Raw genomic sequence first — 23,594 nt, forward strand, 5'->3', positions numbered from 1 at the left:
GTGAGCTGCTGTACTTGTCAGCTCAAAAGGAGCTTTTATTCTGATGTATTGGTGAGTGTTCAGCTCAGGGTGATGCTGTAGAGTGATGCGCGGTAATGAAGTCAGGTGGACGTCGAGGAGCACCAAAGGGCCTTGGGCGGAGTCTGCTTTGCTTCATGAGAAATCCATCTGGCAGGTGGCAGCGGCCCACCGAGTAAGTGGATGTTAAGCCTGTTTACTGAAGTGTGAGTGAACGCTGATGATGCATGAACGCACAAGGAAAAAAAAAAAGAGAGCCGCTGCAGGCTCAGGATCCATTTAACACAACAACCTGGTGGCTGGATTCTGATCTCTCTCTTGTTTAAGAGGAGAGCAGACGCTCATTTGCTGATCCCAACATGCTGCTTTACAGCCCTCAAACAGCGAAGTCTGGAAAACAGGTTTACGTGAGATCTCACGGAGCGATGCCACTGAAAACCCGCAAATACGAAGATGTTGGCCAACGACATTAACATCAATTATAATGCTATGAGAGTCATACATGTTGGTAATAACAGTAATAATAACAATGCAATATTGATTGATATTGTGTTTCAGAAAGTTGAAGATTCCGAATTTAATTTTGGAAATAGATTTCAAATATTATATAACACCGTTAACATGTATCAAGCTTGGTAACAACAAACAAACAATGTGTTTGTCATGTTTATTTCTGTTTTACAGCCCATTCGAATAATTATCAAGAGACGCAAATGAGTATCTTGGTTCCAAAATAAATAAAAATAACAATGGAAATTCTCATATAAATGAGATAAATAAATATATATTTTTGACTTTGCTTGTATGAGACACTTTTTTTTCTGAATTATATTTGAAAATAATTCAACCAAATTTTTTGCCAAATACTTTGATTCTTTATTAATAATAATAATTTGCCCCGTATTTTAAACTGTGAATTTCAACTTCAAATTGACTAAGTCATCACATATTCATGCTTCAACTTTCACTGAAGTGATGGGAGCCTCTCCTGGGGAGACGGAGTCACACTCGCACCCTTGAAATATTATAGTCATCGATAAGCCTCAATACGTTTTTTTGCAAAACAAATGGCAAAACCCAGAGTTGCTTCAAGCTGGATTCGAACCTGTGACCCTCTTGCTGCGAGGCTGAAGGAGCAGATGTTTAGATTCAGGCTGCATGTGAGCTATAAGGAGAGAAAACTAAGGAGGTCAGTTTGATCGGCTCCAAAATAGTCTTTGAACTCCACGCAGTCGGCACTTCCCGCCTTTGCATCCCGACCGCTGTTCCGGTTTATTGACGGCAGCGGTTCAAAAAAAAAAAAAGCTTTCTGATGAATAAATATGAAATGCTTCATAGCGTGGTTGAACCAGGACAAATATCTCCGCGGCTTCTCCTCTGTGATGCAAATGAGGCACTGTTTTCTTGCCGGACTGACCTTCTGAGTGCAGAATTAATTTTGGCCACTTTCTGCGTCTCTCTGGACGTTAATGTGGCCCCAGTTATTCTCCAGGCCGATTGAATTATTTAGCCTTTTCTGCCAACAGTAAAGTTAATACCATGTGATTTTAATAAGCCGAGCGGTGAGAGAGGCTTTTTGATGGAGGGAGGCTAATGACTTTTATTCTCCGCTGCTCCACTCATCAATGTTGCAGGGGGGTCACCCAGCCCACCTCCACCACCACCAGAGCCTTTCAGGTCTCACCTTTGCATTTCACATTCCACTTGTCTTGGGATCGTTCTGTATCCCGTTGACTTATTTTGCTCTTTCTTTTTGTATGTTTGTTTGTTTGTTATATTCAGTCAATGTGCATCTTTGAACGTCTACTATGCAAACAGCTTCAACTTGACCTCCAAATTTCCCTTTACACAACCGGGATAGAGTCAAGCATTACTTTCATTCTGACTTCTATGTCAAATAAATCAATAAAAAAATAAAAAATAAATAAACATTCCATTGCATCACATGAAATAAATTCTATGAAAAAAGCTTCTCTTCAAATCATGTCTGACTAAACATTATTATTATTATTTACATTTTTTATGGAGCAGATCATCTTCTTAAATCTTCTTGCAATTTTTATATATTTAATTTTAAAAGGGAACAAGTATCTTCATATATTTTCTAGTCATCACAAGCATTGTCAACATATTTATAATAATAATAATAATAATAACATAACAATATTTTTATGAATGTTTGCAGTTTCAAAATGTCAAAATAAAAGGGAATGCTTACATACATATTTACTCACTCTTGTGCTGATTTATTTATATATATATTTTTTTAAAGTTCGAGTCTGAAAGTATATTTTATAGTGATTAAATTAGACAGTATGTTCTGATACGATAATATATTTTCATGTCTGATTTTTGTAACTATTTGGATTTTATAAAAGGAAATCACATTTTATATCTTATAGTTAATATTTTCATGTAAAGTTTTATTTTTTTATAGAATCATGTTATGATTGTATAGTTGTGCTATGTAAAATACATACTATGTAACTTAAATTATAGTTTTTAAAATCCCTTTTCTGTTCTATTACAGCTGCTGTTATTACACATTTATAATAACTGTGTAACAGTTTGGGGCAGTTTTTGGTGGAGGATTTAACTCTGTGAAATCCAGATATAGTGTTGACATGCTAGTTTACTTGGCCGATGCAGGTTGGCTGCTGAGCAGAGCTAATGGCCGCCTTCGCCATCCTTGGAACATGGCTCTTTGTTTTGCTCCCTGGCTCCAATTGCGCTGACAAAGGCGGAGGTTCCAGGCCGAGACCAAGCAGCAGCCGAGCGGCGCTTTATTAGGACTAACGGGGTGCCACGCCGCTACGTTATCTTAATGAGCTGTCGAAAGAAGAGCACGCCGCCTGCTTCACAAGCTGCCGTGATTGGAACAATCGCCGCTGATAGCTGCGGTGCAAACAGTGTTGAACAAACACGAGAGCTCCGGTTGGGGGTTCGTGGCAGGTGACGGCGCCGAGAGAGCCTCTTCACGCACAATCAACACCTGGAGAGCGTCGCGTCCCGCTAACTGCGATAACTCGGAATGGCCCGATAACACAATAACCGATAATAACATACGTTCAGAGCGACTGTTTCTGGGTTTGACTGAGTCCTTTGTGCCCATGAGGATGGTTCCTCATTTGACTCATGGGTATTGACAGCTATACGTGTGAAGATCTGGATAAAGTCCATATGCATTTTAATATGTACGTAGTTTAATACGTATTTTTGCATCATTTTTTATCGGTATTAAAAAATAACCTCAAAAGGAATTCCCAAAGCTTGATACCGCTGTTTCACATTCAAAACACAGACAGTGAAGGTTTGAGGATCGGTCCATACTGAGTCCATATCTTTCACCTGTTACTCACAAGGTTGTTCATAATATTTATGGAGGTGAACTGCGTAATATTTACAACTAAAGGCACCACCCGACTGAAGTTGTGCACAACTGCTGCAGCGTCTGTTAAACCTGAAGCAATATTAAAACATTGCAAAAATATTTAAACAAATTTAAACAAACAAGTATACAAGGCGATACACCGTATTTGTGGCTCCATTATACAATCTAAATGACGTTTCATTGTTTACGCTTCGTGAAATTGAGGATATTTGGGTTCAGGGATTTTTAAGTGCATTTTATTTTGATTAAATATGACTGCGTGTTTCTTCCATTTTGATTTAATAAAAGAAAATAACTATGTTATATCTTATTATTAATATTTTTTTTGTAATTACAGCAGGCAGTGAATTTTAGTCTTTCCTATATATATATATATATATATATATATATATATAGATAGATAGATAGATGGATGGATACATAGAAATGTAAGGGAATGTGTTCACTTGCATGTATGACATTTACTGTGTGTACTGTTCAAGTAGTGACATTAGCTGATCCAGGCTGATTCTGGCAGCCGTTCCTAGGCAAAACACTTGCTCTGCTCCGAGTATCTGATGACAGAACTCATTTATGAACGCCTGCATGGTGTTGTTAAACATGTTTTTGTTTCGGTGGAATTATTTAAAATGAGATTTTCAGATTCTGAAGGTCAAGGCATGGCGCCACATGTTGACTGATGTGAGGTCTTAAATGAGAACAATGTTCATAACCATCACTCCCTTACGCACCTGCTGCTCTGTACGTGTCCTCTCTGCGGTGTGTACGTCCACTCCTTGTTAGCGTCACCCTTCACGTCTCTCTACTCCTGTCTGAAATGTGTTCAGTAATCTGTGCATGATGTGACTGGGGCGGGGGGGGCAGGGGGGGGGTGCAGTCACGCCAGTGCACCTCCTGTCAGGAGCTGGCTCTGGTTTGTGTGCACTCAGCCCCGTCTCCCCACATCCCGGACTCTGAGGACTGGGGGCTTAGCAACAGGGCCGAGCATGAGAGCGTTAGCCACTGACCCAGTTCTTTCAAAAAATAACAATTTGGAGTGGCTGGCCGAGTGAAAAACTGTTACATTAACCGATCTGAAGAAGGTGAAGGAGGAAAAGTACTTTTCAGAGGACAGAAGCTAAAGGAGCAATAACTCGCGCTCGAGCTGAAAGGAATCACATTTTAGAGTGGATGTATAAATCCACTTGCTAAGCGGCGGCATTAGAGCCAGAAGTCTTTCGCCACCACATAGAAATGTGTCCCTTCCCTCCAGAACCTTCATACAAGTAACAGAACCTTTATTTGGCCTGTTGTTCGGAGGTTCAGTGGACAGAGGAAGCCTTACAGGAGACACAGTCCAGATCTGACCTCAACAAAGCGCGGTCCAGGGGCGACAGGTGGCCCTTCGATTGTATTTTTGCGGTCCCAGTTTGGTCAGAGTGTAGCTGTTAATCTCATCATGTAGTAATGTTTCTGCCTGTCAGCTGTTTTATTTTATACTTTATGAAAACTTCAATAGGCAGTCCACAACTATATCCACTTCCACGGAGGGAAGACAGTCTCAGAAGTCCAACCTAAACACACGAAACAAACAAAAAGCACTAAAAAGCTATGTTCAGATTGCAGGGCTTAATGCTCAGTTTGGACCTTTTGAAAAATAAATGTGACTTGTATGTGTCTCCTGTATGCCCCAAAAGGGCCCCACGCGCCCATTGGAGGACACAAAGACATCATATACTGCGAGCGTGCTCAGCGTTTGGCTCTACTTTGAGGATGTAGGGTATGCAACTCTTCTTTTTTTCTTTGGTTGCTGTCGGAAATCTCTTCGTCCGTGATACTTAAGTAAACTGTTTTGGTGTTCTCCTACGTTGTCTTCCCTTCTTTATTGAAGCGTGACGGCCCCTCACAATAGCCACAGGACATAATGCAAAACGTAGTTTCCCACCCTTGGTCTAGATCTTAAACCCCATCCTCATCAACCTCCAGTCTTATTCACTTTCTCCTCGCCCTTTTCTTCAAACTTGATCTGTCAGTTCCCTCCTGTACTTCTCCAACTACTTCTCCAAACTTCTCTTCACAGTACCGCTTCTGCGTGTGGGCTCCCTCAGCTGTCCCACCTCGACTCCGTAATTACAGTTAACTTGTAAACAGCCAGCGCGGTGACAGCTGGAACTTCCCATCGGTGGCCTACGCGCTTCAGCTTGGCTGTCGAGAAAGTTTTTGGGTTTCTGACGCTCCAGCTGAAACACCGAAAACGACAGTTGCTTCTGTCAAAGTCACCTTGGCGGTTATTACGTCTCCCTTCGGTCTTGTCCGTCCAGTTATTCAATTTGCAGTAAAGAAAAAAGCTGTAATGAAGGTTTTAATATTCAACTCGTGTGCTCCTATAGAAGCGTCCTCAAGGTGTTTTTGAATTGTTACGCTGTGCTTTTGTCTTGCTGTTTGCTCTTGATGTGATCACCATTCCTAGTCATCTGAGGCGTCACGTAACAATTGGGGTCGTCTTTACGACTTGGTGCCCCTTTATGATGCAACGCTCAGGCTTCAGAGTCATAACTAAAATGAACTCCGCCGTTCCCTTCATCTCTGCTTGAACGTTCCGATCTACTCTTGATTGACAGGTTTTCCGAGCGGCAAAAATAGATTGGTGTGTGTTAGGTGAAGATGTGCGTCACGCCGCTTCAGGGACACGTCAGAAATGCAGCGTGGCATGTCTGGTGGGAGTCCTGTCATCGACTAGAGTTGACGCCATCAGCTGTGGAGACAAAGAACAGCTGTGATGTTCTGGTAATGTGGCAGACACTTTGGCTGTTACTTAACATAGTACTTAAATCAGGCGGTACTACTTAACAATGTACTCATCTTTCTTGGTAAACTATAGTAGCAATGCCATGAGCATAGTCTCTTATGTCGTGATATCAATGCGAAAGTCTTTCAAGAGTAGTGATGCTGTGAGGCTTCGTGAGACACTGTATTCAGTTTCACAGAGTCATTTAAACATGACCTCATTTTTTTGAACTGAGATCTCCACATACTGAGCTCTGAAAATGAGGAGATACTCAAAGTAGAGCCAAACACTGAGCACCCTCGCAGTATATGATGTGTCTTTGTGTCCTTCTGTGGGAGCTTGGGCCCTTTTGGGGCCACTAAAGTTTACACCGGAGACACATACAAGTCACATTTATTTTTCAAAAGATCCAAAATGAGATCAAATTAGGTCACTGTTTCATAAAGTCTCACCCTCCCGAAGTGCCTGATGAAGCTTCATGAAGAGTGCACAGGAGATGGCGCTCTTTGCTCTAAAATGTTTGCCTTTGAGCAACCATTTCAAGCAAAATAATTGCGCCACTTATTTCTCTGGCAATGAGGCTTCATGAAGCTTCAGCAGCCCATCATAAGCGACTTTGGTTTTTCGGTACACAAGTTGAGGAAGAATGAGGGGGTATGTCATCATGAACAAATAAGAAGCGATCAAATTCAACCCTCTGTAAAACTTTCACCGCCCATTTCCAGCCCTCCCTTTTTTGCAGAAAATTTTCGAAATTCAACGTGGCAATCTTCAACATTTGTTCATGTCTTTAATCGCTCCAACATCCCTCACCCCGGCAAAGCTGTGACTCAAATTCAATGCATGGAACGGATGAGAGAGTAACTGTCTTTTTTCTGAAGAATCTAAATATGAAGGAAAACTGGGGCACTTTTATCATGCAAGGAAAAACAGGTAAAAGGGCTGGTGGTCGAGCACCACCAGGGGACTGCATATATGTCTCAGCACGTCAGGAATCTAGTCGCCTCCCTTTTTTAAATGGTGAAACTGCATTGACCATCCCTGAGGTAATTTCTTTACCAGTTGACGACGGTATTTTTACACTGTTTTATACGTAATGGGAAGAGAAAATGAAAATGAGAACACTCACTTATCTTGATGAAACACTAAGAATTACAGTCAAAAACAACAATCCATTGTCAGTCCAGGAACTCTTCAAGGAAAGGAAAAAAAAATCCCACACGCCCAAAGTCAAATCTTTCCATCTTCGAAGAAGAAGAAAAAAATCCTCTCTGGTCATAGGATTTATAACATTGACTTGTTTCATTAGTTGCGACATGCCAGTTGAAGATATTGAGGATATTGAGATATGAAATGAAATGCAGTCAGGAAGTGAGCTTCAACTGGACGTTTCCTACCCCACTCAGAGCTCAACACAGCTTGACCGACCAAAAAAGTTGTGGCTTCCTTGCGTAACCCAGTTTCGGCGACTTGCAGATCCCCAACAAGCCCCAGCCGCTGCAGAGTTGAAGAGGGTCCCGGGGAGCGGCCGGAGGCGCCCCAGCTTGACGCGGCCTTCCTCTTACACTGGCACCACATCCTCAGCCACCGGCCTTCTCCCAGCGGTCACACATTACCAACCAAAGATATGTAAATAGAGCATTCATGTTGCCTTCATTACCGGATGTGGGTCAGTGGATAACTTCAAGAGCGCTAATTAAAAGAGCCCGCCGCGCGGCGGCGCCTTGTTGCACAGACATTATTCAAGCTCGCTCACGTTTCTCTGGAAGTCCAGCACCATACAGTAGCCCGCATGTTCCCTCCGCTTCAGTTTGGGTGGTGAAGGCCGAGGAAAGACTTTTCATAAGATGGAATTCTGTATGTTGTTCTTCACTGTTTTACAATTGAGGCCAAAAATATGGTCAAAAACCATGGGTGCAGCGGCAAAATAATTGTGTCCTTAAATGTAGGATGTTGTATATCTCCCCTGGTTAATCCAAGGTCGGGTCATTGAGGTGAGAAACTCTCCCGGGAAACATTCTCCGACGCTGTTCTCAGGTCAACTGTGGGACAGAATGCCTCCTGAGTGTCCTGGATCTACCGTCAGGGCTGCTTCAAAATGAACATGCCACATGTTGCACTAGAAAAGTGTCCTCCTGAGGAGATGCTCGAGCTTCTCCTCTCAGTCGAGACACCCTCATTCGTGCCACTTGTATCTGCCATCTTGTTCTGTTGCTCATCTCAAACCTGTGGGCGGTAAATGAGCTTTGTCTTTTTCCTCACCTCTGTCTTCACCAAGACAAATACCAATAAAGCAGACGTGGGCAAAGTGCAGCCCAGGGGCCACATGCGGCCGCTAAACTCACCATCTATCTAACCAATAGCAATTGTATTTTGCTATTCATTACTTGTTCAAGTCGAATTCTAACTTGTTTTTCCGCACTTCAAGTCCTTCAAAATGAATAGAAAATTGAAGATTATAAATCTCTTTACTTCTTTCAACCAAAGTTGTCTTTCATATTTCAATAAAATGTGTATAAAATGAAGCAATAGAGAGTCCTCCTCCACTGAGGCTGCTCATGCATCCTCCCCTCACTCATGACCAAGCCCTCGTGATGGTTAACTCCTCCACCAGGATCCTCCACCCAGAAAAAAGGAAAGTTAAAAGTTTAACATAGCAAGATATTAATCAATAATGGTCCAACCATCTCTTTCAAGGTGAAGTTTGCAAGGCCCAATTTCGAATTCTCTGTGTGAGCTGTGCCTCAGAATCCATTTTTAACATCCATTTGTTTATAAATCTCTAAATGGTCTGGTTATTTAGTCTGTCATTCCCTGTCTGATCCTCTCGTGCCACTGGGGGCGAACAAGTACGAATGGAGAAGCCTCTTTTAGAGTGCTTTTGAGGCTTCATGAAACAGAAGCACACTATTTTCAGAGGCCGGTAGATGGAGCTCTCAATTTAGAAATGATGTGAGGCTTCATTGAAATGGTTGGTCAAAGATTTTAGAGCAAAGAGTGTCATGAAAATGAGGGCACTGTATCATGAAGCCTCATGAGCACATCACTACTCCAGAGTGTTGATTTATTTCTTTTTAATGGAATGCTAAAACCCATCTTTTTAGTGTTGCTTTCGTCTATTTTTAGTGGGGATGGTGGAATGTTTATGCCAAAATATTCAGTTTATCTCTGTGGTCGCCACTAGGAGCCTCCTCACTCGCAGCACCCACTTGCACAGCCGATAAAGGTGCTGCATGAACTTGAAGCAGTGATGCGAGCGCATGATCCTCACGGCCTTTAGAGCCTCGCATAGGTGTTTCATGTATTGAAACGGTGATACTGTAGGCGACTGACTTTAGCATCAACATGAGACCCGAAAGTCATGAGAAGAGTTGCTATATGACGCCTTGGGAGTGAGGATATGTCATAAGCCCTTACTTTTTACTTGGCGCCCCCAGATCTGAAAACGTGCAAGTGTGCATGAATGTGTGCTTGGCTTCTGTGTGAGTTCTTATCATCTGCATTTGAGCGCCACCTGTGTATGAAAGGTGCCATGTAAATGAAGGTTGATAGGGTTTGATTTAAGTCAGTCCTTCTCCAAAAGTCCAATATGGATGATGTGTAATAGTGGGGCGGGCCCCCCTGGGGGAGCTGGGGGTATTGTCAGGTATGTACTTTTTTGCCGTACTAGAATAAAGCGTAATTGCACATCCACTCATGATTTTTGTTTTTTTTTAATTTCAGGCAAATTGATGCACTTTTAGTCTTTTCTGTTCCAGACAAAAACAATGTTGCTAAAGTTATTCTTCATTGTAAGTTGATCGATATTACTTTCTTTTTTCTTTAATGTAAACAAGGATACAATGTTATGCCGAGTTGTACTTACAGTGTAATAACTTTATGAACAAATGATACTATTTATAGAGGTGGAGTAGAGGTGGGGGCGTGAAACGTTTACTGGGGGGGATGCAACATAAAATATTTGAGAAGCGCTGATTTAAGTGAAGGTTACCCAGGTACCTATGCAGATTCCTGTCTGAACATACGTGTTTGAGTCTCTTGTGGCGAGACAGTTCACCGTCCCTGTTCCGCGCTCGTGTATTGTGCTGCTCTAATTGGGAATAAACCAGTCGGGGTGTTTCATCCTCAGACAGCAGCGACAGCAGCAGCACTCGGAGTGAAGCCCGTCTTCCTGTGGACGAATCCGCCGCTTCACAGACGCGCCTTACATCCGCCTGCCAAACACCCCTCCTTTTCTTACCGGTTCTGTCATGTAGTCTGGGTTCTCTGACAGCACAGCCAAAGCCCAGTGGGAGAGTGTCGATCCATCGCACCACTCCAATCTGCCTCCGCTGTTCCGTTCCACATGAACGCTCATCTGCTGTGACTAATTAAATAAAGCGCTGTGCCCTCTGCTTCCTGTTAGCCATGGCGATGGAGCGGAGATGGAGGGGGGCGGGGGGGTCACAGATGGAAGGGGTCATGTCCGCGATTGGGATGGTTAGCTTAATCCAAGTTCCCTGCAACATGCCATTGAATTATGACCACCTGTGTGTCTTCTCTCTTTCAGTCATGACGCCGCTGAAAATCCAGAGCTAGACCTCAAAAAAAGACCTAAAAGGTGAGTTTCTTTTGTCTGCTTTGGTCTTCATTTGTTGGCCACTTAAGTTTTGCCACAACAGTCGGCCGAGTCGACGCTCTCTCTGTCTCTGCAAACTCGGGGTAAGTGCTTCTGTAATGAGGCGAGGCTGCCATAATAAAGCAAACACTCCGAAGAATGCCGGGTCTTAACATTTCGATTATAGCCACCAAGGGTCATCGGCTCCGAAGGCATATTTTACCAGGCTGGGAAGCTGGAGGGAGAAAACACGTCTGATCATTGGTGATGATTCGGGGCGAGTCACGACTGTCTTTCTTTCCGTCTGACGACGGCATCACCCTCCAGCTGTCTGTCTACCTGATGAGCAGCTGCGTCGTCTGCTTTGGCTAATGCTGAAAATTGAGGGTTTATTGTCGCGGGAAGGAACACGCGTGTCAATCCCTCAAACAAAGGCACCATCAAAGGCACCAGGAGGTTTGGGAAGCAGATTTGAGTCTGTGGAAAATTATCTGAACACATTACGTATCTCGCACAAAATTACTTTCACAATTTTAATCAAGTCAAAGAATTTGAAAATGCTGGAGTAAACCCAAGAACGTGAGAAATAAAGGACACAAAAGGTATTACGGAACAATGTTCAGTGAGTGTAAAAAAAGCTGAATCTTAAAGTGTCACCAACATCTACCATTGTATGATTAGAAAGAAGAAATACTGGGTGATGTTTGACAATGTTAAATGGAATTTAGTTTCTATATTCAACCATACAATACATTCTGATGAGGTTCTCATAAGTGGGTCAAACGCCGGCGCCATCTAGTGATGTCACTGGGGAAGGTGATGGCACTGAAGTGGGCGTAGTTGCGGCAATATCAGAACCAAGGGCTTGTTTTTATTCGACGTTGATGTGGAAGCGACGACTCAGACTGTTGTGAGAGGATGAAGTGTCTGAACGCTGAACACTAATGTAAATGGAATGTAAAACTCTCTTCAGAAGGTCAGCAGGACAAAACATGTTGTGTTTGGGTCAACAGTGGGTCTTTTACCAGCGAGTGTTGATGCCTCCTCACCCATGTTTTTCATAGCTTCTCTGCTGTTTTGATAGCTTGATGTTATGGCTTGTTTACGTCGGAAAAAACTGGGCATTTGAAATCGGTTTCCAAACCCGTTTGAGGCAAACTATCAGGGCGAAATCATCCAATGCCAAGCAGCCAAACGCAGATGGTTGCCACTCGTCGCCCATTCTTCAAACTTGCTTCACCGATTTCTGATGAGACTCATCATTTGGTGAGAAGAACAGAGCTTTTTTTTATCTGCATTCTAATGCTGTGCCAACAGGTTTTACCTCCAGTGACATGACAAAGGCTTGTTTCTGATTCTGGCTTTGATTCATTTTGACTCATTTAGTGTGTATGAAACAGAACAACTTGAGCAGGCGACTGTTTCATTTGGATTTGAAAATGATCATGTCTATCCTTTGGTCATGTGACCCTATGCAACTATAATTAATATATATATATATATGAGAGATTATATATATATATATAACACTATGATATATAACACTACATCCAGTCACACCAGTGAAATCCAGTTGCAGTACACCACAGTGACCAGAGGAGGAGCGTGTCTGACAAGTTGCTTTTTAAATGACTGCGTTTTACCATCAGCTTGTTCGCGTCTTTGGTCATGCAAGTTGTTTTACTCATTTTGTTATGTGCTGTGTTTTTACACAGCCAGGTGATGATTATAAATCTCCCATTAGGATTTTTTCACGTATAGCGACTCAAGTTAACATCCCACTACTTAAAAATATCAAACTGGCGACCAAGGCCACAAACTTTGGCTCGAAACTCAGAACTCTGGCTGTCCCGCAAGACATTTTAGTGACGCGGGACACATAGCTACCGTGTTTTTACTGGCAATAATGTGTTTCATTTAGCTTCAAACAACGTCAGGATTGCTCGAGCACCATTTTTACCTGTCAGTTTCATGCTGTATTTGACCATTTTTCTCATGTCAGGACAAAAAGGGCTGATGCCTGAACACCACTAGGGGGCTATCTGTGCATGTGCCTGTGGTGATGACACACTCATGGATCAAACAGAACGTGGACACAGGCGCTGGGGGAGATATGAAAAAAGTCCACACGTCCTCGCAGATGAAATTAAAGATGATATAAATATAAATTTAAATATATGTGAGTGGAAATTAATCTGTCCACTTTTATTTCCATTTATTTATTTTATTTTATTTTATGTTGTTCCTCTGTAATTTATTTTCAGTTTTCATTTCTCTTCATGTATTGGCATGAACTTTTCCTGAATATAAAATAACTAGATAAAAGAATTGTCAAAAAGATTTTGACTCTAAATAAGTAGGTTTAAGACTAGAACTCAAACACACAAAAAAAATGATATTGTGATTAACGTCTGGAAAAAGGCTTTCATTTTCTCAGTTCTCAAATGGTGTTGAGGTTTTTTATGAAATATGGCATTTATCGTTCGATATCATTCGATATTTCTGATGGTGTGACTCAGCGTGGTTAAAAAAAAAGAGTGTAAACTGTATTCCTCAAACACGGGGGTGTATGGTTGAAGAAGGCTTGTGTGTTCTTCCGCTCCGTGGATTGACTCATCGCTGAGTGCCCTCCGTCTGACCGCAGGCTTCTTCCAGTATTTGCTGGAATTTCCCTGCACTTTTCTGACCCGGTGTCATTTCTGTGCATCTACGGCAGCATCATTGTCCCTCTTTCTTTATGTGCATCCATCTTTCCCGCGAAGTGGGGCGCGGCCTTTGCTGAATTGTGTCTTAGATTGGTCTCTCGACCACTCAGCCATATTGTAATGTGGGAGTTCTGTCTCCCCAGTGCTCCCTCGCATCTATCTATCTATCTGTCTGTCTGTCTGTCTGTCTGTCTGTCTGTCTTTACTTATAAACTACATATCAAGTAAAAATAACCAACAAAAGTCTTCTAAAAATACACATTTTATTGTACGAATCAATGATAATGCAACACTATGATAATGGAATAAAGGAAAAAATATATATAAAATAAAAAATTATCATTGTAAAATGCTGTTGTTAAACAACTCAGATTATTATGTGAACGTCCTCCTGCTGCATCAGCAAGTAGCAATTCAAAAATGTACATAATGTAAAAGACCAGCCCCGTATTGCTTCAACAGCAGGCCATCGATTATTGCTGTGTGCAGCTGCTGGTGGAACTGTTGCAGTCGGACCTCTGCTACTCTTCCCTGCCTCATTCTGAAAATGGAAGACAAAAGTGTGAATCATAATCGTAAGCAACGTGGAAAGGATTCAAAGTGCATTATTATGGTAGACTAGAAGGTCAACATGCGGACGGGCGATTGAATGATACAGTGTTGCCAGTGTGGCAACATCTACCTTTCAGCAGTTTAACATAATAATCTGATGACGTGAAACAAGCCAGAGGATAGTAAACTTACCTCAGCTATTGTACGACATGTTGTTTTTTTCATGTCAAAATGTAGGATTTTTGACTAATAAAATGGTGGGACTCATCAAAAAATGGCTTCAATATTCCCACCAGACAGTCAGTTAATAAATGTAAACACAGCTGTTGGTTCACTTAGACATTGAGAAGATTGTACTATATTTACGCATCTGAAGTACTTTGTGTGTGAAGGACTGAAAAGCCAGTGTTACCAAATGGCAACTTTGTACATTAGTCGTGATGCCTCATGAAACACTGTCATAATATTCAGAGCCCACTAGATGGCGCACTCTGCTCTAAAATATTTGGATTTGAACAACCGTTTTAATAAAACCTCACATCATTTATGAGCCGAGAGCGCCTCCTACTGAGCACTGAAAATGAGGACACTGTTTCATGAAGCCTCACCAGTGCTTCACTACCAGGGAGGGATGTAAATATTGCCTTCCAATGTGTGCCAATGGCAGGACTACTAAATATGAATTTCATACTCTGCTGATTTAGTTTATTGGCTGCTTTATTTATTGTTCAGTTTTGAACACATTCTCAGTTATTTGTTGACTTCGTACCACAACAATGAAAATGTTAAGCATTTAGTTTTGTTTAGTTTTTTTCATGTAAACAAACAAAAAAATTAATTGTACTTCACATTGTGCCATTCAATTGTACAATTCTAGACATGAGGACGGAGGTGGGGGGGTGTTTATGACCTCCTACCCAGTCCTACAGCTTGGACCAGTATAATGGCACTTTATTGTTTATTTATTCATATTAGCATTATTCAGCTGAAGATTACTTCTGACTAATAACTGAATATAATAATATAGGTACGCATGAGGAAACCAATCTACACGTCTTTAGAAAGGCGCGCTTGTGTCGACGTCACTGAAGGTGACTCACATGCCATCGTTGACTCGCTGGTCATGTGAGACACGTTGACTGTTCCCACGTTCTCGCCACCTTGTCTATTTTCAGGTCTTCCTCCCTCCTGGACTCACCAGAGGGAATGTAAAGGAAGCAAAGGTCCCATAGCTTTTCCCCCCCGTTCAGCAAAAGGACACAACATTGAGACATGAAAGTGACACAACTTACACTTCACTGTTACACAACACAGAGGAGTCAAAGCCTCCAGGCGGCTTTAAGACAGGGTGACTATTTTTGTGTCTCCATCTGTGTCGGCTGTGTCTTTGCTTCTGTCACAGCAAAAACGTTCATGAACGCTGTTTTCCCGTTCCTCATTTTTATTGGTCATAACAGCTCATTTTCATATGAGCTGATGGGAAATATGAACAAGTGATCATCCAAAAATGAAGAGTGACCTGTCTGAGTCAGAGAGTTTGTTGTTAGCGAAGCCTATTTTGACCTTCTGCAAGTGTGTTATTGCGGCGCAATATCCGGAGATCGCTCCTCTGCTGATTCATCCTGATCAATTATTCTAATATTTGTGTGGTATCGATTTGTGCATTTATGCAGTGCAGCAAATCTGATTTCATAAAAGGAGCATCTGCATTTAAGTACCTTGTTTTAGAGAGAAGAGGCACTTTAACTCCATCCACCTTATCGGTGCTCCTCATTGTGGAGTTTGTTGAACTCACTCGAAGTGAAATTTGAGGGCGGCGAAGTCAAGATCATTCTGAGCCCCATTGTGAGACGATGTTTTACTCATACTGTCCTGTCTGGGGAGCTCTGGGAGCGCACAGTTCTTTACCTGTTATAGTTGTTCGGCTGACTTTCTCGCTGGTCCTGCTCATCACCTGGATGTTCACTGGGCAGCCAGACGATCTTCAGGACCTTGTTGAGTTGAGACAGGTCCAGGCTGATGATGGTGGCTTTTACCAAGTGGTGGAGTTCCTTGGGTTCTTCAGGCTGTGGATCAATCTGTCATGGTGAAGAATATGGGACGTGCCTGAAACCAAAGTCAGTTTATTCCAAGTGAGGTTGCCTGTTTTGGGTGGCGAAAGAAAGAAAGAAAGGGAGATGGGTTGAGAACGTCAGTCACCTGGGAGAGACTCAAAGAAGACCATGTGCTCCTCTGCATCAAGGGAACCCAGTTTAGGTGGCATCTAATTGGGGATGTCCTCTTGACACCCACTGCATGAAGTGTTTCCAGGTGAAGGTTTGGGGGAGACCCAGGACATTCAGTTGGCCTTAAGAATGTCTAAAGCTCAGTACCCACATAGGTAGGCACCGATCTGACTTTTATGCTCCCGATACCTGGGCTTTGAGTCGATGGATACCGATACTAATCTGTGTTGAAGCCTTAACATTCTTGCTGTGAGGTAACAAATCATCCTTCGAGTAAAAGGCAAAAACAATTTGGAATTGGTTGCGGTACTAATTTAAACAAAAGTCTTTCCAGCATTTTGCATCTTGCATGTTGCCACTGCAGTTGTCGGTGTAAGGAGGGTGAAATGTTTGTTGCTGCTGCCATGTTTGTCTGCGTGTGACGTCAAGGTGAGCTCTAAACATAGAGTTGAAATGGCAAGGTCGACGTTCCAGACTGGCCCTTTTCACTGTTGCCAATCCATCTTTTAGAGGCTGGGTTGAGTCTGTACCCGTCACCAGGATTCCCAAAGCAATTTCCAGGCTGTTTTGGCCCCACCCCGACAACAGATGACAAAAGCCCTGTTAGTTATTCGTGCAGCTCGGAAATGTTTCAGATCAAAAATCTTTGTGTGTGTGGGGCAGACGTGACGGCTCCCAAAATGAACTGCGCCGCGGCACGGAATGTAGCCAGTCAAGAAGCGATCCAACTGAGAAGCAAGCAGGTGAAGGGGGTCGTTTTGATATAGCAGGTCTGCATGACTCAGGCACCTTATGTGAGCAGCAGTTCTACTAATAATTTTCAAAGAAAACCCCGTCATCCAGTCCACTTCCATGTTATGTACCTTGTTTTCCGGTTTCTGTGACGCGTCGTCTTTGTTTATCATGTGTGATCACCTGAGATTCCCACCTTGAAGGACGAGCTTCGAGAAAAATGATCAGACTTTCCAAACAAAGCCAGTTTTTGTGTGTTTCTGATGTGTACTTGCTTATGTTGCCCCAGTAGAACGAGATGAGATTTCTGGGGAGGCGGAAGTGTGGAATTTTTCACCCTCCTAATATCTCATCATTGACATGAAATTGCCCTAAACACCAGTGAGGGTCGTGTTTTTTGCCCCCCACCTTTGAGTTTATGCCCCCCACCTTTGTCTCAACATGTAAACATGATGTCGTATTTCTATCGGGGCGATACGCTACACACTGATCACTGCCAGATGAGGGCTGCACAGTGACGGCGCGGCCACTTGAAACAGAAATAGTGTCACTCGCAGATCTCTTTCTCTTCGGTGTATGAGCCGCATGTAAGTAACATGTCTTGGCTGGTTTATTTTAAAAGCCCTTCTTGTCCTTTTGATGTTTAAAAGGGCCGTGTGGAATTGTGCGGCGCGCGGCCTTGGTATCTATGGAAGGGCTGCAAATGAGGTGAAAATAAATATTCAATGTCAGTCGACATAAAGAGAATAAAGAAGAGGGAAAAAAAGACCATCTACCTGCGGACCGAACATGAATCCCAATAAGGAAACGCTTTTATAAAAGCTAAGACCCTATAGGTGCAATTAGTGCCACATTATGGAGGCTAGCTCGCCGCTCCAGCCGGGGTTGGAGTTATTGATCGAATTCCGCCCCGTATATTCACTCGGAATCTGGACTGTGAAGACGGAACCTTATTGTTTCGGTCGTGCCGACTGAGCTGAGGGGGGGGCTTCTTCCAGACAGAGGAGAAATGTAAATGGGATTTTTGAAGTTGCTGTGTTCACAATGCAGTAAAATGTACAGTTACAGAAGTGTCTCACTTATCACCGCTTAGCAGGCCAATATAGCAAATCCCCACCAGCTCCTATTGATATGAGGAAACAGCGGCGTGGACAAGTCTGCTGTCTCTGCTTACTCCAGCTCTGGCAAACAGCCATTTACATCCAAATAGTGCTGTGGGCACCGAAAAATATGATGAGAAAAATGCTGCGGTGGCTTCAATATCTTACCTTTATATTCATTTTTAGGACATGAAGCTGGCAATTGTCGAGCTGCAGTGGGAGCCGCACAGCTACTGAATCACTGATCAATGACAGCTAATGAACACGGCGGGAGTTCTGCTCTGTTTGCCTCTCGACACAGAGCCGTCTCCTCCACAGAGACTTTCCTTTTTTTTTTTTTTTTTGGGATGTTTTTGCCAGAAAAGCACAAGAGCCTTCGCGGAAATCATTCGCCTGTGGGCTCAATTAGCACGGTGGAATTTGCGTAGTGCAGATGAGAGGCCGCGTACGAGATCAGCCGCTCGGTTTTTGTTGGAAGCGCCCACTGATGCAGACCACAGGGACTCGCAGAGAAGCGCTGTCAGCGCTGACAGGAAACGCTGCCGTCTGTGAGGAGGAAGTGCTGAGTTTTATCAGGAAGTGGTGTTTTCAATGTTGTGACATGTGGTTGGAAACCACAACAAGAATTCCTGAAAGTCGCTCAACGTGCTCCGGGCGGGTTCAGATCCAGTTTCCAACCAAGCATACAGAACTCTACATGTCCCAGTGTATCTATCCGGTGAAGTGCCAACTTGTCAAGGCTGTCTTTACATGTAAGCCTTCTGAGAGGGAAATAAGCTGAGGGCCATGGCTCACGGTGCGTTGCACTTGAGGCCTGGGAAACAGCAGTTTTTTGAAGTCAGTGTCTAATTGGAAATACAGTCGAACCTCAGGTCAAAAACTGCATTTTGGTTTGGGCATACAAGTAACATCGTCTTACGTCCAGTCCGATTCGGATGGACGTAAGTCGACGGCATGCCATTCAAAATAGCCGACGCGAGGGTTATAGCTACTACTGTAGTGGTAGATGTGAGAGTGAGATGCTGGGATACTGTGCTGCCATAACTGTTGTACGCGTTGCTGGGGTGCTACGTGCAGACATTGAATTAAAAAAAAAAAAAAAAAAAATGGCCGTACGGGTGGAGGTAAGTCAAGCAGGTCGTAGGTCAGATGTTACTTGTAGTCACATCATCTACATTCCGTCAGCATTCTCTTTTTTCTCTTGGCTCCCCTTGTTTTTTTCCATCATCTGTCATTATCCACTAATGGCTAAACTTATGAAGCTTCATGAAACACTCTCTTGATCTTCACGACCCACTAGGTCGCACTCCTTACTTGATGATTTTTGTCATTGAGCAGGCATTTTAATGAAACCTCGCACCATAAAACAGAGAGCACCACCAACTGAGCTCTGACAGTGAGGCTTCATGAAGCCCCGTCACTAGTTCTGGATGATCCTTCTCTCCCAGTCAGAGTTGCAATTGTTCCTGACATCTCACTTCATTTCAGTGCTGCTTTTTAACTAAACTTGTCAAAACAATGCCTAACTCCGATCTGAGACCGGGGGAAGTGTCCTATCCCAAAGGCAGCCTTCTGCATTTCATGTTGACGCATAGGCGTTTCAAAGGGGCACAAAACATTTTCCTCCTTTTGTAGCGTTCCAGGCAGGCGTGTGTGGGTCGTAACTGTGGGGGAGCGTGAACCGTGGGGGTGACGTTCGGAAGCTCTCTTCACTGAATTAGAGTGGACATCACTCGCGATGTAAAACCCGGCTGACGGCTGTTTGAGGGGCTTTGAGACGTTGTTACGTCTAAAACAAAAGGAGCGCCATATCTCGACTGACCATCTTTCTTTTACACGTAACGCGCTGCCCACTGCGTCAGGATATGCTACGGAAGCTGGAACATCTGCTTCAGTTCAATACAAAACACTGAAGGCAGCGTTCTGCGTCAGTACAGGACGCAAAAGTCCTCTTTCCCATCAATATATTACGCCATGGGAATGAGGATGGGTTGCAACCTGACCATGCTATCAATGATCCAATAAAGTAACTCTGCTGGTCTAGTTATGAAATTCAGTGTTGTGTGATCAATAATAATGTCAGCAGTTGTATAATAGCGAACGCATAATATTGTCGGACTGCTCTATCAATTCAGCGCTGCCAGATGTCTCCGAAGAACGGAAGTTGCTGCATGTAAATGTAGCAAACAGCTCCTGACAGACACGATATGAAGTGGATTCATCACACAGCTAATTTGAGATAATGTCCAACTTGAGTAAATGAGAGTGAAATGGAGGTGATCATGTCTGACTCATTTGGAGAAACATCAGTGAGCAGCTGCAGCAGCTGTCAGCGCTGACACAGTGGAAGCATCCAAACGGGATGTTTCGGCTAAAGAGCGGCGCAACAACGTCGATTCTCCTGCTCTGGATTCTGAATGACTCGTCGACGCGAACGCAGCGTCTCCTCGTCGTTTATCTTCTCCTACTGTAACAAGGCAATTAGCATGCAGAGATGTGCATGTTTAAGCTCCCGCTACATGAGCACGTGCACTCTTCCCCCACCCCTCCCTCCCCCGCAATTACAACCTAATGTGTGTGCACTTCAGAAAGCTGCAGATAAAAGTCATCCAGATGTTCTATAGGACTCATGTTCTGCATATTCCCATCACAGTGGGTGGAACGGTTCACACGGCTAACATTTAAAACTCGGCTGCTTCGAACAGAGGCGCTTTGATAGGCGCACAGATGAAAATCGACCACCTACTGACCGTCTGAAGAATCGCTGAACAAGAAAAAAAGTCCAAACATAAATTATTACTTTCCAATATGGAAGAGAAGGGGAATATGCTCTGCAGCAAAAAGAAGATGGTAATAACTACTGGAAAACACAAATTTTTGCACTAAGTATATGTACAGTTTAAATATGTTTGTAAATATTCAAAATAATTTCATTTAAAGAACCCAAAGGAAACTTTCATAGTAAAAAAGAAAGGCGAATGAATGAAAACGAAAAGAAAATCCACAAAATATTTGTCAGTATTTCATGACATTTACACACAAAAAATAGCATACAAGTATTTAATAATGTGGCAAGTATGTACGTATCAAGTATGCAATATTTTCATGTTTGAATTACCTTGTTTCATATTTCATTTTTATTTTCCAGTGCAGAAAAGTAAACTTTTTGCGGACCAAAGTGTACTATACATTTATTAAATGATTTATTTGGATTACAACACCCATTTCAATAAAAGTGAACATCAGTGTCACCCACTGACCTGTGAAAAAGAGGACACTGTTTCATGAAGCCTCATCAGCCCATCACTCCCACACATTTCCTGTGCCATCTATCACGGTACGTACAGTTACACCCCCTTCATGACCATCAACATCCACATCTTGTATACGTCACACAAGTTTTCCTTCATTTCAGTGTTGCTTTTTAACTAAACTTGTCAAAACAATATCGAACTCTGCTCTGAGACTGGGGAAAGGTACTTTTGTGCTTCAGTGCATGGTTTGCAAATGATGATGCAACTGATTGGAAGCTAGTGTTGAGACCCACCGAACCCAATAAACACAATGGAAATCGGCACACTGTTGAGGTGAGAAGTAACAGTTAGCAACGCGGGCTAGCTGTTGTCGTTTCTTGGTAAAAAATGTTGTGTATTTTGATCCGGAAACGTCCGCTTACTCCTTCCCAGGTTGACTTCAATGGCAGATATTTAAGAGTCATGGCGCCACCTACCATAATGGACATGGTGACACTGCTCGATAATTTGATTCACTCCTCATTGCACGTGCGCTTGTCTAACTCTGACCATGATCTTGGCACGTTCTCGTTGCGCACCTAACCAGCTCACCCCACATCCTTCCACCGCTCCTTGAACGAGACTCACTGAAGTTAAAGTTTCATTTGCTCAACGCGACGCTGAAAAGTCCTGCATCCCATTCATGTTCCATTTCAACTTCTGGCGATTGAGAACAGCCCTTCGCTTCGCGTTTGATTCATTTAGCCAAGTTCTTGCGAACGCCGGCGCCTGATCAAACCATGTTTAACGATAGTTCAGACTGTTTTCTTCGGAGCTCCTCCAAACTCTTTGTCAGTTTGTCATTCTAATATGCAGTTATTTAAACACTACCAAAAACACGGCAGGCTGTTTTCCCTCCTGAGGTGGCAGTCACCTTCATGCCACATCAGGAAACAAATAAATCACAACACGCGAGCAAGACGGTCGGCGGGAAGTCGTCCTGCATCACTCCCAGCATTCCATCAGATTACCATGCTGACAATATAAGTGGTGGAGGGTAAATGATGTCGACATCTATTGAGGCGGCAGCCTTGCCCGCGTGAGCGCCCCTCTTTCTTCTTTCTGCCTCTCGGTGCCGAGTCACCTTGCCTTTAGGGTGGACCGCGGGAGTTCCTTTAAACTCTCCTTCCACAAAGAGTTAAAATGAATTCCTCTTTGAGTCGCGCTCCGGCTCGGAGAAGAGTGACAGGGCCTTGTGGTTAACACCGGGGGGGTGTTTCCTGTGGAGAGTAGCAGGTACCATATTCCATGATTAAGATGTTCCAGTGTTGGAATGAAGATGTTCTGAAGAGTAAGTCCTGGAGTCTGGGGCCAAGACAGGGTTAAGGTCATCAGGGAACTGACTAGAAAGAAAGCAAGTTGGACTCTTCAGGCAGATGAATCCCAAACATCTAGTGAGCCCCGCTCAGACTGGAGGTTGGGTCAAACACCTCTGAGGAAGTATAGAACGGGGTTGTACACTGTCAGGCACGGGGGCTATTTGTGGCCCTTGATCAGATTTGAGACGGCCCATCGTGAATATTAGAGCATACAAGCCACCCATCCTCATCCCTTGCAACATACCGAGACACCGTCAGGCCAGTGAAGAGAGCTCATCCCTCCACCTGGTTCTGGGTCGACCACTCGGTCTCCTCCCAGCTGGCCGTGCCTGAAACAGCTCCAAAGGGAGGCGTCCAGGAAGCATCCTCATGAGATGCCCGTTCTATCTCAACTGGCTCTTCTCAATACGGAGAAGCAGTGGCTCTACTCTGGGTCTCTACCGAGTGACAGAAGTTCTCACTATATCGCTAAGGAAAATGCCCGGCACCCAGTCGGAGAAAACTCATTTTAGCCGCCTCGATCCAGGATCTATTGGAGCGTACCGTACGTAGAAACCAGTTCCTGACAGTGAGGTCCTCCACGATGACGAAAGCCCAGATTGAAGTGGTGTAAAGTGTGTAGTAGCTTTACACAAGCAAAAAGGCCTAAAATGTTTTTGTTTTTTTTCCTAATCGACATTCTAATTAATCACCAGAACGAAACAAAGATGATAAGACACCTGGATTGACTTGAAAAGACATCAACCTAAGCATTTCACCTTCACTTGTACAGACTGTTACGGACTTGTTTGATAAAAAGTGAGGATGAAGTAGAAAATGCTTCATAATTTTGATGTGTTTTATGTCACTTTGCCTCCAAAAAAACTCAATGTTATTCCAGTGTTGTGTCAGTGAC

The 23,594-nt window shown here is 43.3% G+C and overlaps 1 protein-coding gene across 1 annotated transcript in view; it reads left to right on the forward strand.

Annotated features, from left to right (window-relative positions):
* Window positions 1-23,594, forward strand: part of cd276 (CD276 molecule) — a 100,773-nt gene that overhangs the window by 66,079 nt on the left and 11,100 nt on the right. Inside the window, exon 7 of the mRNA XM_053866258.1 lies at window positions 10,726-10,776. Coding sequence (XP_053722233.1) covers window positions 10,726-10,754 — 29 coding nt within the window. The 3' untranslated portion in view covers window positions 10,755-10,776. The remainder of the gene's footprint in view (window positions 1-10,725; window positions 10,777-23,594) is intronic.

Source organism: Synchiropus splendidus, chromosome 5 (assembly GCF_027744825.2).
Source record: "Synchiropus splendidus isolate RoL2022-P1 chromosome 5, RoL_Sspl_1.0, whole genome shotgun sequence".
In the NCBI taxonomy this organism is placed as follows: Eukaryota; Metazoa; Chordata; class Actinopteri; order Syngnathiformes; family Callionymidae; genus Synchiropus; species Synchiropus splendidus.